We start from the raw sequence: 16,277 nt of genomic DNA on the forward strand, positions 1-16,277 counted from the left end.
CCCGAGTCAACTATCAAAAGCCGGTAGAAACCGAGAGCGAGCCGTCTAATTGTGATAGCATAACCCACTGACCAATCTATTAAACACAGAATATAGCTAGAGTTGATTTATTGAAGATTTTGAATGATAAAATTCAGCGAAGACTAAGTGCGCGCTCCGAGAGCCTTCTACGGATCGATAGTAGGCACCTGTTTAGCCAATCAGATTGCGCGATTACCAATAGTAGGTCAGTGTGGTTATGCTAACGTGGTTATGTTGACGTTTTTGATTGATAAAACAAAGCGAAAAACTGACTCCGTGCTCCGAGAGCAGTCTATCGATCAATAGACGGCACCTGTGTAGCCAATCAGATTGCGCGTTTGCCAATAGACGGCAGCTGGGTTATGCTAACAGCGAATAGAAAACAACGGGTAAGCCAATCAGATACGCAGATTCCCGCCACAACACTGTAAACACGGCCGACTAGTGTAGACAGTAATAATAATAATAATTTAATATTTATAGTGCGCAAATTATACTTGTAAAAAATGATCAAATTCGCAGTGTGGTTGTTCTGAATAGCGTAGATATAGGAGAAACGCCCACCCCCCTCCCTCCTGGGCTTATAGCTAAATAAGAAATAAATAAATAAATAATTAAATAAACATAAACAGAGACGAAGAAGTTTGTTCTTGCTTTTGTTCTTGCGCGATATCAATATCTCTAATCAAACACAATAGATAATACGTGAACTGGAAATAGAAAGTAAATAATCTATAGATACAGCACTATATTTACAAGCAAATTCGAACCTTAATGGTTGTTGTTCCTATCTTATTAATGAATAAATGTAAAGACGACCTGTATATACAGTCCTCTCTTGATACACTTAATTTTACAAACAAATACCTCCCCCCCCCCCAGATTGTATTATCAGACGACAGTTGACTTCAAAAGTCACTTGAACAAGGAACGGAGAATAAGGAGAAAAAAACGAGGAACACCACACCACATGGAAACAGCAATATCCTAAAAAGCACACGTCAAAAGTGCTATGAGTCGGTATTTCTTAATTTGAATTGAAGCTATTATTGTGCAGTGCCTCACTGAATAACACCTTTGGTGATTTAAGCTACCTGGACAAATAAAATTATTATTATCGCATCATTCACCGCTTGTGGTAGTTTTGACTGGAGTTTTGTAACACGAGTTCTTTATTAAGGGAACAGAAGTTAATCTGATGATTAATCTGGTTCAAAGTATACCAAACCTTTGAAATTCTTCAATGCACTTCTCCTACGTCTGTGAGAAGTACTGAAACCTCCTGATTTTGACTTTTCCTCCACGTTACACTAGTTTTCTTCGTGTTGGTGCTCAGTTGTGTTCCTCGATTTGATCGGAAAGTATCTTGACCAAGTTCAGTAACACTGCAAAGATTCGAAGGCTGATGTCCTGCTAGCCGTCTCTGGCTCGAGCGCAGGCTGAACATTCTCACCACAGACTTTCGAAACTCCGGCATTCTTAGACTGTACACAATAGGATTAACAAAAGAGTTCCCATAGTGAAGAATTTTGGAAAAATAGACAAAGTTGAAACTGAAATGAATTGATGAAAACACGAAGAGCACGTTGACAATAACGAAAGGAAGCCAGGCGGCCAGGGACGTGACTGTGACGATAAACAAGGTCAGAGCTAACTTGTTTTCATACTCGTTTGTCTTTTGTCGAATGTTCCTTCTTTTGGACTTGATTCTGTACCATATGGTGATGTATGAAACACTGATCACACAACAGAGCGCACTCAGCAGAGACATAGACACGTATGTGGTGATTTCTAAGGAATTTAGCACATAATTGCTGACAAGGCAAACACCAGCTGTGCTGAAAGCCACAACCCATATCAAGGCGACGGAAAACCAATAATTTCGGCGCTTAAGACCACGATAAGCCACAGGGACAACTGTGGCGTAAACACGCTCCAGAGAGATAACCGTCAATGTCATCACTGATGCAAATCCGAGAAGAACGTCCACCCCAAACAATGTTATTTCCAAAGCTTTTCCCCAATGGAGCTGCCAAAATGACAAGAAGCTTCCAAGATAAGACAAGTATAAAGGAAGAGGTATGGCACCGACCAACAGATCCGCAATGGATAAGTTAATGAGGAGTAGATATCTTCCTTTTTTAGAGGTCTTCCTTGTAGCGAATGCTAAAATTGTGATAAGATTACCAGCGATGATGATAAGGGCTTCAACACCGAAAGCCACGAACCATGGGCCTAGAGACACACTTGCTGTTCCAGGCAAAGAAGTCGAACTGTTGCTAGAATTCATTTTCCTTGAATTTGTAAAAGATCCCCTATAATGACAGTGACGGATAGTTAGCGATATTTTTTGTTGCCTTTCAAACACAGCGCTGTAGTATGATAAGTGCTGAGAAAAAATAAATAAATTAGTTACATCCGCCAAAAATAAACGACTTTCTCGTTGGTCATTCTCTAGTTTATTTCCATGTATTCAATATGCGAATTTACCAATATCAGGGCGAAACGAATATTAAAAAATTATAAATTTCTTACTTTGAATGGGGACAATATCTGACTTCTATTGCCAATTACTCTTTCAAATTAGTGATTTAATTACACAAAATACAGCCACGAAAGATATGAGCCTCCCTTTGTACAGCAATAGAGGCTATTAGCTGTGAAGCACAAAGTGTGAACAAAATTAAAATTACGGATGCATTTGGCCTTATTTAATTTCTTTCGATTCAAAGAGAGCGGACTTTTAGCAGAATATTAAAAAAAGGAAAGGTAAAAAACGAACAAATTGATTGGCATTAAAGAATTTTTAATTCTTGTTTGGCCAATCTCTGAATGTTGTCACTATTTGTTGTAGATCACTGAACACGCGGTCTTGTGTTTAAAATAATAGTCAACGAGAATTATAATATTTTTTAGAGTAGGCGGCTATACTGTTACAGTGCTACCCGGGTTTATTGCAATAAAAGCCTGAAGCATTATAAGTGACATCCTTTTTCCATAATAAAGATTTTCGTTTTAAAGCCGACAGGAAAAGTTTAGTGCAAAGAAAGGCATGGGAAATACCTACCTAGATAGAAAGGAAGTATCTTTAATTATTTTACAGCTGTATTCACAGTGTACTCGACAATATATTATTTCATCGAAACGATTTAGCAGCTTTCAAATGTTGTTTTCTTTAACCGTTTTTATTCTTATGGCATCTGGAAATTTCAAGATGACTCCAAACTCAATATTGTTCACTTCCTGTAAAACTACCCTGTATTTGCACTTTTGTGTATGGCTCAGTTTGCTGATAGTCGTTTGGTGAGACTGAGACAAAATTATACAATTAGCATACCTGTTCTATTTCAGTCTGCGGAGACCTGTAATCTATTTTATTTCTTTCATTACATTGCGCGTCCAACAATGTATCTCGAAATTAGAATATTATTCGACGAATTCTATGAATCTTATTTACAGTGCGCGAATCTTCTGGTAAAGTGCTATGCCGGGGGGGAGGGGGGGAGGAGAGATATTCGGAACGGGGGGGGGGGGGTATTACAAACCCGTAAATTTGGGATAGTGCGTGTGCCACAAAGATTCTAAAGCCCTGACCTACTTAGGATAGAAAACCCGCCACCTGGGGTGCTACCTCACAACATGAACACTTTAAGAAGTGTTGGCTGCGGAAAGATTAAAATCTTACCTTCACAAGGGAGCTTGAATTGTGGAGAGACCGGGTCACCACCAGACCTGCGTAAATTAAATGGAATTCAAACAACAAAAAGTAGAACTGCAGAAAACACACTCCTATAATTTACATTACTTAGCTTTCAAACCAATTTTCAGTTGACTAAACCAGTGATTACATATTTGTAAATAGATAAAATAAAGAACTTATTCTGTTTGCAATGTAATTCGGAACAATCTCACTCAACCTTACCATGCAAACATAGTGTAATCGCTTTAGCAAGTGAACCTATAATTAACTTTTGGCTTCGTTGTTTAATCCATTATTTTCCCCAAGGAAAACTCAAAACAACGGCGTATTTTTCATTAAAGATGTGGTAATTGTTCATTGTTAATGGGAAGTTTAATCGCGTTTGTAGAAATTTAGTTTTTAATTATCAGTGAACGATCAAATCAGTGTATACCACGAACGCGCAACTAAACAGCTTTTGTAATCACATGCACAAAAGTTAATCCAAACACTGATAAAAGTACACGGACTTATATTGTGCGCCACTCTTTGCTGGTTTCTCGCGCTTTATGAATATGCTTATATACGCCACTAATGAAAGCGACCAAGTTTTACCAAGAAGGATAAGAACGGCTCGTTGTAAAGTTTCCATCTTCTCAGAAAACGAAAATCCGCCTTGCTTATTTTTCCGGAGAGGATGAAGTTAATTATGAACAATTCGTTGATTTTCTAAGGAATGTGTTAATGAATATCCGGGAATGTTTCTCATTTGCTCTATTTTGTGAAATTTTTTTTAAGACTTTACAGCAACCTTTAGCATTCCGTTGATAGGGTTTAACAAACCAATTTACTGACATGTCTTAAAGTGAGCCAGATAATTCCGATCAGCTTTTAACTGAATATTTCCACCATCATTAATTTTGCTAATAATGCATTCAATTCCACTTTGTCCGTATCTTTGTTCTTCGATGAATACCACAGATTCACATGTCTAAAAGGCCGCGAGTATTGATTCCTTTTTGTTGTGTTTGAGATCTAGAACAAATTTGCGTTAGAAATGAAAATCGACCAGCTCAAAGCTGATAGTAGTATTTCCTACTGAGGGCAGCATATCGAGCATTGGTCTTCGCTAACAACTTTTCGTTGACTTTTACCTAGGATCTGATCTTTTTAGACGATTCACAGTTCAGCTAGCTAAGTCATAAAACCTGTAAATTTAAACTGATCAGCCTTTCTGTAGCGTGAATTCGTGCTGATGACTACTCACCATGTCCTCCCACAAAGAGATTTTAACCTAATTTTTCTAATCTGTGTGTAGTGAAAAACAGTAAAAATATGTCCTTAGGTTTTCTCCAAAACAGTCGAATATAGTGTTTACCTTCTTTGAGTCGTGATAAGTTTCTGCTCTTATTCTGGAATTCTCTGGTTGTGAGAAGACGCGCAATATATTAATTATTGTCGTTCATTCAACGCAGCAGTTGCCAAAAAGCTAAAATCTAATTACAAAAAATCTTTATCTACATCAAAACTTAGCCCGCCACTGACTGATTGTTGGTGTAAAGTCGACCTGATTGGCGAGGACAGATGGCCCACGGATCGCTCGCCGCGAGGTTTCATGCATCATCGGTCTAGGTTAATAGATCTAGGTTGAGCTAAAAATATTAACCTACTTGTTATCAGCTCCTATCGACTTTGATAAAACTACCAGTAAATGTTAAGAACGTACAAGTGCATATGTTGTCTCTACTGATGAGCTATTTACTTGATTTCTTTCCTGGAATACTAAATTAGCGCAGAAAACCTCAAAACTCGATGCCGTCTTACCAAAGATAAAAACACAAGTACATTAGTCAACATCAACCAATTCAAAGTCTGAGTAAATATCAATATCTTTTGAGTTTCCAGAGGTCAATCTAACCTTGTGAAATATTCATAACATCTAAATTTGCCAGTGATGAACAGTCATTAAAAAAACCTTCTACCTCTTAATTTTCATAAGAAAAAAATATTTCGCAAATTTTAGATATAGATAAAAATAAGAATAATACGGGCATATCTAGTACGGAAGCATTATATTGTCGTGATCATATGATACACCTTGTCCAACTTTAAATGGAATTGAAAGGTAAACAAGTATATGAAAGGTATTTCTCTTCCGTAATTATTGCAATCATTGTTTAAGCTAATGGAAAAGATTTAATGTTAACTTTTCACTGTAATTTTTAACTCAGTTTTTCTACTTTAAATAGACGGAAGTTTTACCTTAAACTTTAAACTGCAATAAAACTGTTCTCTTAAAGCAACTGAACCTATATCGAAGGATTGCTTTCAATGGCTTCATATGCCATGCCTTGAAATCGGTTCTATCGTGTCGACTGGACTGTGAGTTTTGTTTCATATTGAAATAAACCTTTAGTACGAGACGATCTTTCCGGATAAGTTTTGAATCAAAGACCGCACTCTGATGCAAAACAATCGTTATCTTTTAAAGAATATCACGTTTCTTCAAAGTACTATACATTATATCCCATACCTTGAACTGGTGATTGAGTTCGGACTTTTCTCGGGGACCTGTTGGAATTTTAAAAAGAGCAAAAAAAGACAGAATAAAGTTAGCATTTAACTGAACACACTTATTTCTCGCACTCCTTTTCTCGCTGTTCAACACGGCAGAAAAAGCCAGGTGTTTCAATATTTAGCAATGGTTTTGTTATTTGCTCCTTTCTTAACTAATTATTCTGTAGAACATTTGATTGAAAATATCGAAACTCAGCAAGATACTTTCAAAGTTGACAATCGTTTAAAATTAATCAGCCCCAAGTGAGATAAATGCCTTGTATTGAAAATCCTTAAGGTTTTAAATTGCTTCGGCCTTGAACTTAAAATGGTGCTGAGAGATCGAGTAGAGGCTTTGGTAATATAAAAAATCGACTGCGATTAATGAAGCAATGATATCGCTTAGTATTGTCAGGGACTGTAAGTACTCTTTATGAACGCTAATTATTTACCTATTTCCCCATCAAAATGTTCCGTGTCAGCCCTACGATTTTGCTATAATCTTGGTATCTCTGTTAACGAAGTAATTTTCGTATTTTTTTTTTAGTTTTGGACATCAAACTAAGGTCGATCTGTGCATTCCCTGCTAAGAATGCCTGCTGGAAAGCTAACCATGATAGCCGGAGAATGTTTCCTGGTGTTGGCGGTCAGGCCATGATATATCAATAAATGCCTTTGTAAATGTAAATAAAACTATTCCAGCGGCTAGATATAGCTACATACGGCGCAGTACAGGTAAAGGTAGCTTGATGGATATTTCTTCACTTAGTAAGCGACGTTTTGGCTCAAAACAGTTAGGAATCAGATGTAACGAGCAGGCTTTGTAACAGACCACTTTACTATATCGATTGCACCGTCACACGTACAAAGCAAACCCGAATATGGCGTGTACGCTATTTCCAAATTGGAGTTTTGCGTCTTCTTCACATCGAGTCCTGGTGTGAAACAGTTAAAATTAAGAAGTATTTGATTTGCATGAAAATGAATGGCAGCTAGTAAAACTCATTTTCATTTAAAAAGTTTTGCACCAGGTCCCGTTTTGAAACGAAGACAAAAGGCAATTAGGAAATAGGCTATTTTTGTTTGATACAATTAAGCATACTGACCAATCACACGAATGTAAATAATCCGATCAGCCAATAAGTAAAATAGACCATTCCAAAGCGAAAGCAAAGTTTTGAGTGTTTTATGTCGCTCTTGATTGGTTGTTCAAACAGTGCCAAGGCGACGAGTTTGAAAGAAATATCATCTGAAATTTTACTCAGACAAACAAATGATGTGACTGTCGCACCACACAGAACGATAAAAAACCGCCAATTTCACAACATGTGATAATTATTTTTTATTCTTATACAGAACCGGTTTCTCGCCGATGATCATCGGCAATGTAATTCAGCGTGTATATATTATAAAGTAAGTTTGTTTGTATGAATAAGGACTATGTGTCCAGTAATTTTAAACAGATCAGGTTGTTACGATACGTTGTTACCCTATACCAGACCATATTCAGTTGGTGATACTTTATTTATAAATCAGAAAGGTCTTTCTTAACTATCTTAATCATTTGTTATCTAAATTTGGGTTCACCTGTTTATCCTACCTTGTGTGGGAACCCTGATATTTCGATGAGGCACTCGTACTCGAATTTCAAATATTACTTACTTCAAATTGGAATGAAAAATTGAGAAAACACGATTAAAAACTTACCACCAGTTTTGGCGAGCGCTAATTTGGGAATGAATAATGAAAGATTCCATAATATGAGCCATACCTTGTGGAGACAAAAGCTTCAATGATTCACTACTCCTTCTAACGCAGGCCGCTTGCAGTTCCGAATAAAAATGATTTACCTTAGTGACGTTATTGGACGGCAGAACTGTTGTTTAATTTCTCAAAATACTCTGTTTAAAACTGTTGGTAGATTCCAATGTTGGCAAACCGTATCAATCTAGAGCCACAAATATCACAGCTACCTGTTTTAAGTGTGGGCATTTCACGCTGCTTATGCATATTTTATGTATAGCAAATCAAAACAGCAATTAGCAATTACTTTCATTTTTTATTAATTTAAATAATAACGTCGATGGTAAACCAACAGTGCCTCATTTATTATTTTAAATGCATGTGACCTGTGCAATGCAGGCTATGTTGGTTTTACGCACTTGCATCAATACGTCGATGGGCACAAGAACGTATCGTCATCTATTGGAAAGCATTTTCGCGCGGAACATTCTCTGACGGGTGTGTGTTTTTTGGGTGTTCCTTAACGATCTTAAAAGGAATTTTCCAATTTTAAATAAATGCATAAACAAGTTTAACTGTCTCACACCGACTCAATACGGCCAAGGTTTTTATATAATTAGTTTTGATGCTTTTTATTGTTTTTAACACCTTCTTTGTAAAATTCTTTTTAAATGTATTTTAACTTATTTCTTCTTCTCTTTTCATATTTCTTACACTTTTACTATATCTATGTTCAACATTTAATTAGTAAAAAAAAACTAGCTTACCCTGCTTACAAAATATCAAAAGAGAACAACAGTTAGAGGGGATTGTGGAAGTTGCCAATATGCGCCTCTATACTTGCATACCTGGGGTAATCGTTTGTTTTTTAGTATGCGTTCTGTTTAGTATGGTTTTCGTCAGCATTGTTTAAAACTGGTAAATAAACACAATAGTTTTCATGTTTTCCTCAATATTCCTACAGGTGTTTTAGACGCAAACAATGGGCAGAATAAGGATCGATGACTAGTAAATTTTGTTTTTAATTATAACAATTAAATTTCCAACGACAGCCATTGAGAGAACCAGTGTTATATGTACATACGTATTATTTTTTTATGTAGAAAAAACAATTAAAATGCACGGCGCGTACTTCGATAAAGGACACTTTTAATAGGCCAATATATCGATTGTTTCTGTAACCTACGAAAATGAAGCGTTTTAAAATACTAATCGGCTTACCTTACTTTAGTTGAGTGTTTTTTTTTCTCTCCTGTGTGGTCCTCGAGCCAATTTATGTCCATTCTGCGAGTTTTAATAGAACTGGTTCTCTCTATATAGAATGGTCATCATCGGTTCAAAGACCACACAGGAGATAAATTAGTATGTGCACTTTAAATTGCCTTCTATCTTAGAACTTCATTATCATTGGCTGCCTGCTCAGATAGATCACCCCTGGAAATTTCGTAGAACTTATTAAGCACTTTTCTGCTAGCAGTGGAGATATTTGGTGGCCAGCAGCCTGTCGTTCGAGTCTTGTACCATGCATCATCATCATCATCATCGTCATTTATTAGCCATATAACAATAATATAACAGTAGAACTAGTTATTAAGGCGAGGAGACCTCCTATAAACCACCAGGCTTATAGGGAAGGCCACCTCAGTTATCAATTTATATGATCCACTTGTGGTAAGCAAACTGCTCTGCGCCAGTACTGCTTGGGCGTGTCTGCTGGTACATTGACGCAGTGTTCCTGGCTACATGTACAGCTTTTCGCAGCATTCTACGTTTCTATAGCACATCAGTCGGCTGCCATTCCCATTGCACGCCCATAAAGATCGTCCCAAACCATCGGTTCAAAAAAACGGTTACAGAAAAACATCACAACGGGTAGAAATTGCACGAATTTTCCTTTTGCATTTTGTTTATGATGTAAAAAGAATCGAAATCTGGGAAATTCTGGTACGCAATTGCGTATTTACAATACAATAAAATACAATACAATTTTATTGTCCATACGTGGGACGAGGTCTCCCTCAATGTCCGAGCCAGAGGCTCATGTATAAAACGTAGGACTAAAACTAAAATACACTTAAGTATATGCTATTAAAAATCTAAAAAATTTATCCCACCTATTAAAAATAGAATGAAAAACAAGAACAAAACTAATACCACCCCCATCTCCTTACCCCATATGTATAATTAGTTTAAATCAATGGATCAAGTGATAAAATATATATATATATATATATATATATATATATATATATATATATATAATATATATATATAAAAACGCAAAAGGATGAAAAGATAAAAATACATCAAAGGGTTAAAATATAAGTAGATCTAAGATAAACAATAGCTACATTTACAGCTTGTCTTAAAATTATCAAAATTAAAAGTGTTCAACCTTTTGCGAAAATCGTTTAAGTCATTGTGACTTTTATATTTTCAACTTATCCTGCTAATATTTTTCATTTATTTTTTTTTTGGTTGTTGGCGGGCGGTATTTCTACAAATCCTGCGATCTGACTTGTTCCCGGAGCGGGCGGTATTCTCCCATCCGGCCCGCTCACAGCGGGCGGTATCCGTTGCGAGTGAATTTTCCGCGCGAAACTGATCATTTTGCAGTGTTGTACGAAAGAACAGATGAAAGATTTGCTCTGCAAAATCGAAATGACTGCCCACCAACCCTTGTATTTGTGAAAGGACAAAATAAAAGTGGAATTAAAGGCCTCAAAGTTCTTCTAAAGGAGAGTATTCATTTCTTTATCGACAAAATCGAGTTCTAGTTTCGTAGTTTGTGGTTGTTCTGTGCATTTCGCAATCCTTTCACGCCACTGCAGTAAGGTAGGTAGTATTTATCACCGTATAAACTGTTACAAACATTTTTGACATGTATACAGGTTAACTATGAAATACCTATGTTAACGTTGTAATTTTAAATTGTAAAGTCATTTAATACTTACAAATGTTACATCGGTTTATGTTCTAAAATACATATGACACATGCGTTTCTTTTTTTAATGTTCGAAACCATGCGACGACATGTCGGACCCGAAAATTAAAAATATCACAATCAAAATGACCGAAAACAAACAACGTATCATAATATGTACTTTACATTCTCTCTCTTGAAATAGATAAATAGAAATTAAAAAAGTAGTAACAGGACGAGAATAGTAACGAGAAATAGGGAATTTACAAAAGAAACAATTAAATTTTCAATTAAAAAACTTCCCTGAAGTTAAAGTTTAAACAATCTTGCAATTGGACTAAAACATGTACAAACAGACCATATAACTAGCTAGAATAATATTTCCATAATCATGGTAAGATCAAGAAATACCATCCGTGGATCACGCCTTGGATCAACTGGCAGTCCAGAGTGCTGGCTATTTCACTACACTCGGGATCAGATCAAAGAAGGTAATGCAAGGATTAAAATATCACCAGTGTCTTGATGAGACTTGATATCAGGGACCTCTGAATCAGCAGTCTAACCAACCGACCATATGACCCCAAAAGCCATTATCCTGTCAAAAGTCTGCCTTTCGAATGCTTGCCTCTGTAGTTGTTTAAAAAATTTGACGTCAAAATCCCCATTTCTATTGCTGTGGTATCTTTTGATAAACGTGCTATTTGAGCCTGAAGCAGCACGGCTTTATCACTGTTAACCAATTGAGGACAGCAGAAGATTCTTTCAAAAGCTTTTCTGAACTCTGTGATCCTCAAGGAATACACAAAAACATTTGCGCACGAGTTTCCGTAGTGTAGCAACTTCGTGAAATAAATAAGCGTCAAGCTAACTGAGAACGGATGCAGTTGGTTGACGATATTTAAAATCGTAAACGGAAGCCATGCAGAAAGAGAAATTACCGTGACAATCAGTAGTGTGACAGTCAGACGTCGCTCTTGTAAAGCTGCGTTACGGAAGTGAGATGATACCTGGCGATTGTTCACTTGAATCCAGATGACTAAATTTGCGAGTACAATTGTAATGCAACACAGAGAGAGAATAATTACGGAACTATAGAAGAGAAATCTCAGTGATGGTAAAGTGTGACTCGTAATAAGTCCAGCAGTTGTAATAATGCAAGCTATAAACCATACTAACACAATTCCCAACACGTAGAATCGTGTTTTCATCACTCTGTGGCGCAAAGGCCACAGAGTGGCGCACAATCTTTCTAAGGATACTAAGGTAAGTGATAAAATTGATGCAAGCCCCGACATAACATCTAATGCCTTGTAAACGGACGAGGGAGTTCCTAAATTTGCATACCACAGTTGACCCAACCCACCAATGAGGTACACGAACATCGGGATGGCGCATGCGCCTACTAGGATATCCGCTGCTGCCAGGTTTATCAGAAGATACGAACTACGTCTGTGTAGTTTCCCAGTGTCAGCAAATTTTACGATGGAGAATATGTTACCAGCAACGATCCCAAGAGCCTCAGTTAAGAAGAGCACGGACCAGACAATTGCTTCACTTTTTGGTAGCATAGTCCCTACTTTAACAAGACAGCAACGCTCGTCTTCCTCTATTGAAAAAAAAATATTAAAAAAATTAGTGACCCCTTTTACTAGTGAAGGAAAATCTCTTGTAAATTGCATTACGCTCGGCGACCTACCTACCTACTCTACCTACCTGGACCTACCTACCTACCTACCTACCTACTTTTCTGCCTGCCTGCCTGCCTGCCTACTTGTTTACTTACTTAGGGGTTTAGAGTATTAACGAGGAACAGAATCGAGAAACTTTTATTTTCTTTTGACTCATAAACTATTTGGTTTTTTGGGTAAAGCAAACAAAATAATATAATGGTTTATGGATGTTTCTATGGTCATTCGAACATAAGCGATACCTTTTGCTCCGATAATTTACGGGAAAAAAATGTAGTTCTAGTAGGAGGGTTTTAACATATTTGTTTTAAACAAATAGTTTCGCGCGGATAGAATCCGATTGCGTGTTCAGGCTAGGTTTCTTCTTTCTAATAAACAACATTTCGTAAATCAAGCAGTCCAGAAACTATTTGTTTAAAACAAATATGTTAATTGTGTAAAATTGTAAAATGTAAAATTTTTTTTTGTTTTTTTTTTTATTTTTTTTTTTTTTTTTTTTTTTTTTTTTTTTTTTTTTTTTTTTTTTTTTTTTTTTTTTTTTTTTTTTTTTTTTTTTTTTTTTTTTTTTTTTTTTTTTTTTTTTTTTTTTTTTTTTTTTTTTTTTTTTTTGTGGGGGGGTGAAACATCACACCTCTAACCGCATATATAACACTGTTGAACCATTACTTTATTTGTCATTTGAAAATGATGTTAGGATGACATCGAAACGTTGTGTCTTACTGCCGCTTATTTTTATTGTCAAATGTTTATCAAAATTTAGTCTTATTCGAATTTTAAAAGTACCTTGTTTCCGCAAGTTTGAAGAGAAAAAGAAACGGACAAAATCACGTTTGCGCGTGCAGTAGCCCTGTACATTGTGTGCTTCTCCCCCTTCTTCATTTCGGTCAATTATAATTTAATAATTTATTAATTTACCGCGCGCGTTATCCTAAAGCTTTGATCCGTCAACGTTAATTGAAAAAGCTGTATATTTTACTCGCCTACGAGGGAAATGTCGGGAAATAAAAACCATGCCCATAAACCGAGAGGGTCCATTCTTGGCTCGGTTAGCAGGAACACTTCCCGATACAAACGGCTGGTAAAAGATGGCTTGGGGAGAAAGAAACCCTTCATCAAGGTCCTAAGTGACTAAACACACATGGTACAGTAACAATGTTCCCATAGAAACTCGAATTCATGGGTTAATTTTTTTTTCAATTTCAAATTAGACAAAACTCTAATATAAATATCCACCAAACGATGTCTGCTTTCGAAGCGTTCTGAAACGAAATGTTGTATTTCTTCCCATAGTAAATGGTTTGGGCCAGAAGAATATTAGTAAATATATGAAAGACGTGTCTGATTTATATGTCATATACTATCATTACGTCATCTAATCCATTTCCCTCTTCTTCTCCTTGGGCTCCCTAAAATTTTTTTTTCCTTTTTTTTTTTTTCAGTTGGCAAGATGTCCATATTCCATACTTCATTATGCAAAAATCCAGCTCTTTGGTCAATCAAAGCAATCGCCCAATAGACACCGTTATGAGAACAAAGCAACACACTGGCCTACGTTTTATCCCCCTGCCTCGCATGGGATGCTGGTCCATCGCAGGATTATTTATACGCCTGGCCCCAGTTGTTCAATGGGTGGATAACGTTATCCACCGGATAAATCACTATCCGGTGGAAAGCGAGGTGGGTTTTGTATGACAGTTATCAGGGGCGGATCCGCGGATCCCCAGGATTTCAAAAGGGAGGGGGGGGGGGGGGGGCTGGATGGCAGACCATTAGGTGCCTAACCCTCACCTTAACCCTAACCCTAACCCTAACCCTAAGTAGCGGCAGACGGCGAAACGTGGCGTAACAACAACCAGACATGAGCGAGAGCTAATTTTTCTTTCTTTATTTATTTTCTATTTTAAATAAAGTGACATTTCGAATTTTTTTTTACTGAAAAATGGGGGGTGGATATCCACCCTATCCACCCCCCCTGTATCCGCCCCTGGTTATCCACTAGATAGTGATTTATCCAGTGGATAGCGTTATTCACCCTTTGAACAATCTGGCCCTGGGTGGAGAGAGGCACTGTGAGGATAAAGTGTATTCTCTCCCCCCACCCCCCGAAAAAGACCCGGCGAAGCTTGAACTTGGAGCGCTTGATCTGGAGTCGTTCTGAGTCCATGAACACTCATAATTCATAGCTGCTCTTATGATTTCCTCTAAGGAACCATTTGAGAGTTACTGCGCATACTCGGTAATCCGGCAGCACTGTCATTTTACTGTCATTCGACACAGTCTTTCTCTCCCCACTGGGTCAAACAAATACTTCCCATGATGCCAAAGAGGTGGCGACTGAGAATGGCTAAAGAGTTTCCTTTCGCGGAAAAGACGTTGCCCACGTGCACCGGCGCAGGCTGGATTTTGTCAAAAAGAAACTGTATTGGAGGTATTTTACATATCTCTCAGAAGCAAGTATCTCTCGTCTGGAAGGGTTTTTGTTGAAAGTTGATTACAGCTCAAAGGTTAGTCTTGTATATCCCAGCTTGAAGGCTTAAGCAATGTTGTTGCGTGATCAAAACAAACGAACGAGGTTGAAAACAAACTTATATTGATATTTTACTCGTGCAGTGAACATTTTTGTCTCTTGCTAACAAAACAAACAATTAAAATTTTATCAAAATCAAAGGAAAGAGATTTTAATTTAAAAACTGCGGGGTATTCTTGGAATGAAAGATGCTTCTGTCCCTGGGGAAAGAAACTTTGTCTCTAAAACTTGTGCATATGCAGACCTTGAAGTAAAAATTATGGTCTTCTTACTCAATAACCACATAATATGAAATTTACTAACTGGTTTGGAATACTTTGAAAATTTTGGGTTGTTTAGGGTATATATATATATCGGGAGCGGTAAAATATTAATACAATATTAATATCAATTTTGGGTTAAATTCATGAACTTAAGTTGTGCTGAAACCTGAATTAAAGAATTCTCCAAACAAACATCTAAATACTTCAATCCTTACCGTTTTCACTTTTGATATGATTTCATTTGTACACCGTACACAGAAATGCTTTTTGGCAACAAAAATCAAGTACCAGTTGTGAATGCGAGAAGGTGCTTTTCCTTTTTGTATCTCGACGTTACGTATTATAACGAGAAAAATATTATGAGTTTTTATCCAGACATCTGACATAAAAAAAGGTTTCTCAGTTTTGCTTACCAAGATTTGCCTTGATCCAGTTAGTTGGAATATGGGTCGGCAACTGCAAAGTATGACCATACACGGGGAGATATAAACATATACGTGTGGTATTCAAAAATGTAAATTACTGTTAGAAGCCACAGGAGCCCAATGTAATTTAACAAGCTCGGAAGCAAACGAAAATAATTAAAAATCGTCGGAGAGAGCTTCTCCAATTTCGAGTCCTGAATAACCAATAGCGCGAAGATTATTAAATACATTCTCTGAGTGAAATGAAAGATAAATAGATTGATAAGAAAGAAAAGATGACAATGTCAACTCTCTACAATTCATCAATTCACAAGTTTCAATTTGAAAAGGCGTCAATTTGAATTTCGTTCTGATAACGTTGTAGTCACAGAAGCAATAAAATGCACAAAGTGGAATCTGTAGAAAAAAAAGTGTAGATAAATTTGTTTACTCTTTATGAAATTTGGTGG

The 16,277-nt window shown here is 36.8% G+C and overlaps 2 protein-coding genes across 2 annotated transcripts; both read right to left on the reverse strand.

The window, feature by feature from the left end:
• Positions 1 to 603: 603 nt before the first annotated feature.
• Positions 604 to 8,217, reverse strand: LOC144651128 (adenosine receptor A3-like). Its single transcript, XM_078511021.1, has 4 exons — positions 8,028 to 8,217; positions 6,234 to 6,271; positions 3,707 to 3,753; positions 604 to 2,336 (listed from the first exon to the last, which is right to left on the reverse strand). The coding sequence occupies exon 4, from the start codon at positions 2,309 to 2,311 to the stop codon at positions 1,262 to 1,264; it is 1,050 nt and encodes a 349-aa protein (XP_078367147.1). The 5' UTR covers positions 2,312 to 2,336; positions 3,707 to 3,753; positions 6,234 to 6,271; positions 8,028 to 8,217; the 3' UTR covers positions 604 to 1,261.
• A 2,099-nt stretch (positions 8,218 to 10,316) lies between these two features.
• LOC144651132 (histamine H2 receptor-like) lies at positions 10,317 to 15,849 on the reverse strand. Its single transcript, XM_078511024.1, has 2 exons — positions 15,619 to 15,849; positions 10,317 to 12,531 (listed from the first exon to the last, which is right to left on the reverse strand). The coding sequence occupies exon 2, from the start codon at positions 12,491 to 12,493 to the stop codon at positions 11,516 to 11,518; it is 978 nt and encodes a 325-aa protein (XP_078367150.1). The 5' UTR covers positions 12,494 to 12,531; positions 15,619 to 15,849; the 3' UTR covers positions 10,317 to 11,515.
• Between the last annotated feature and the right edge of the window lie 428 nt (positions 15,850 to 16,277).

This window comes from Oculina patagonica, chromosome 4 (assembly GCF_052425735.1).
Source record: "Oculina patagonica isolate OP01 chromosome 4, crgOcupat, whole genome shotgun sequence".
NCBI classification, from domain to species: Eukaryota; Metazoa; Cnidaria; class Anthozoa; order Scleractinia; family Oculinidae; genus Oculina; species Oculina patagonica.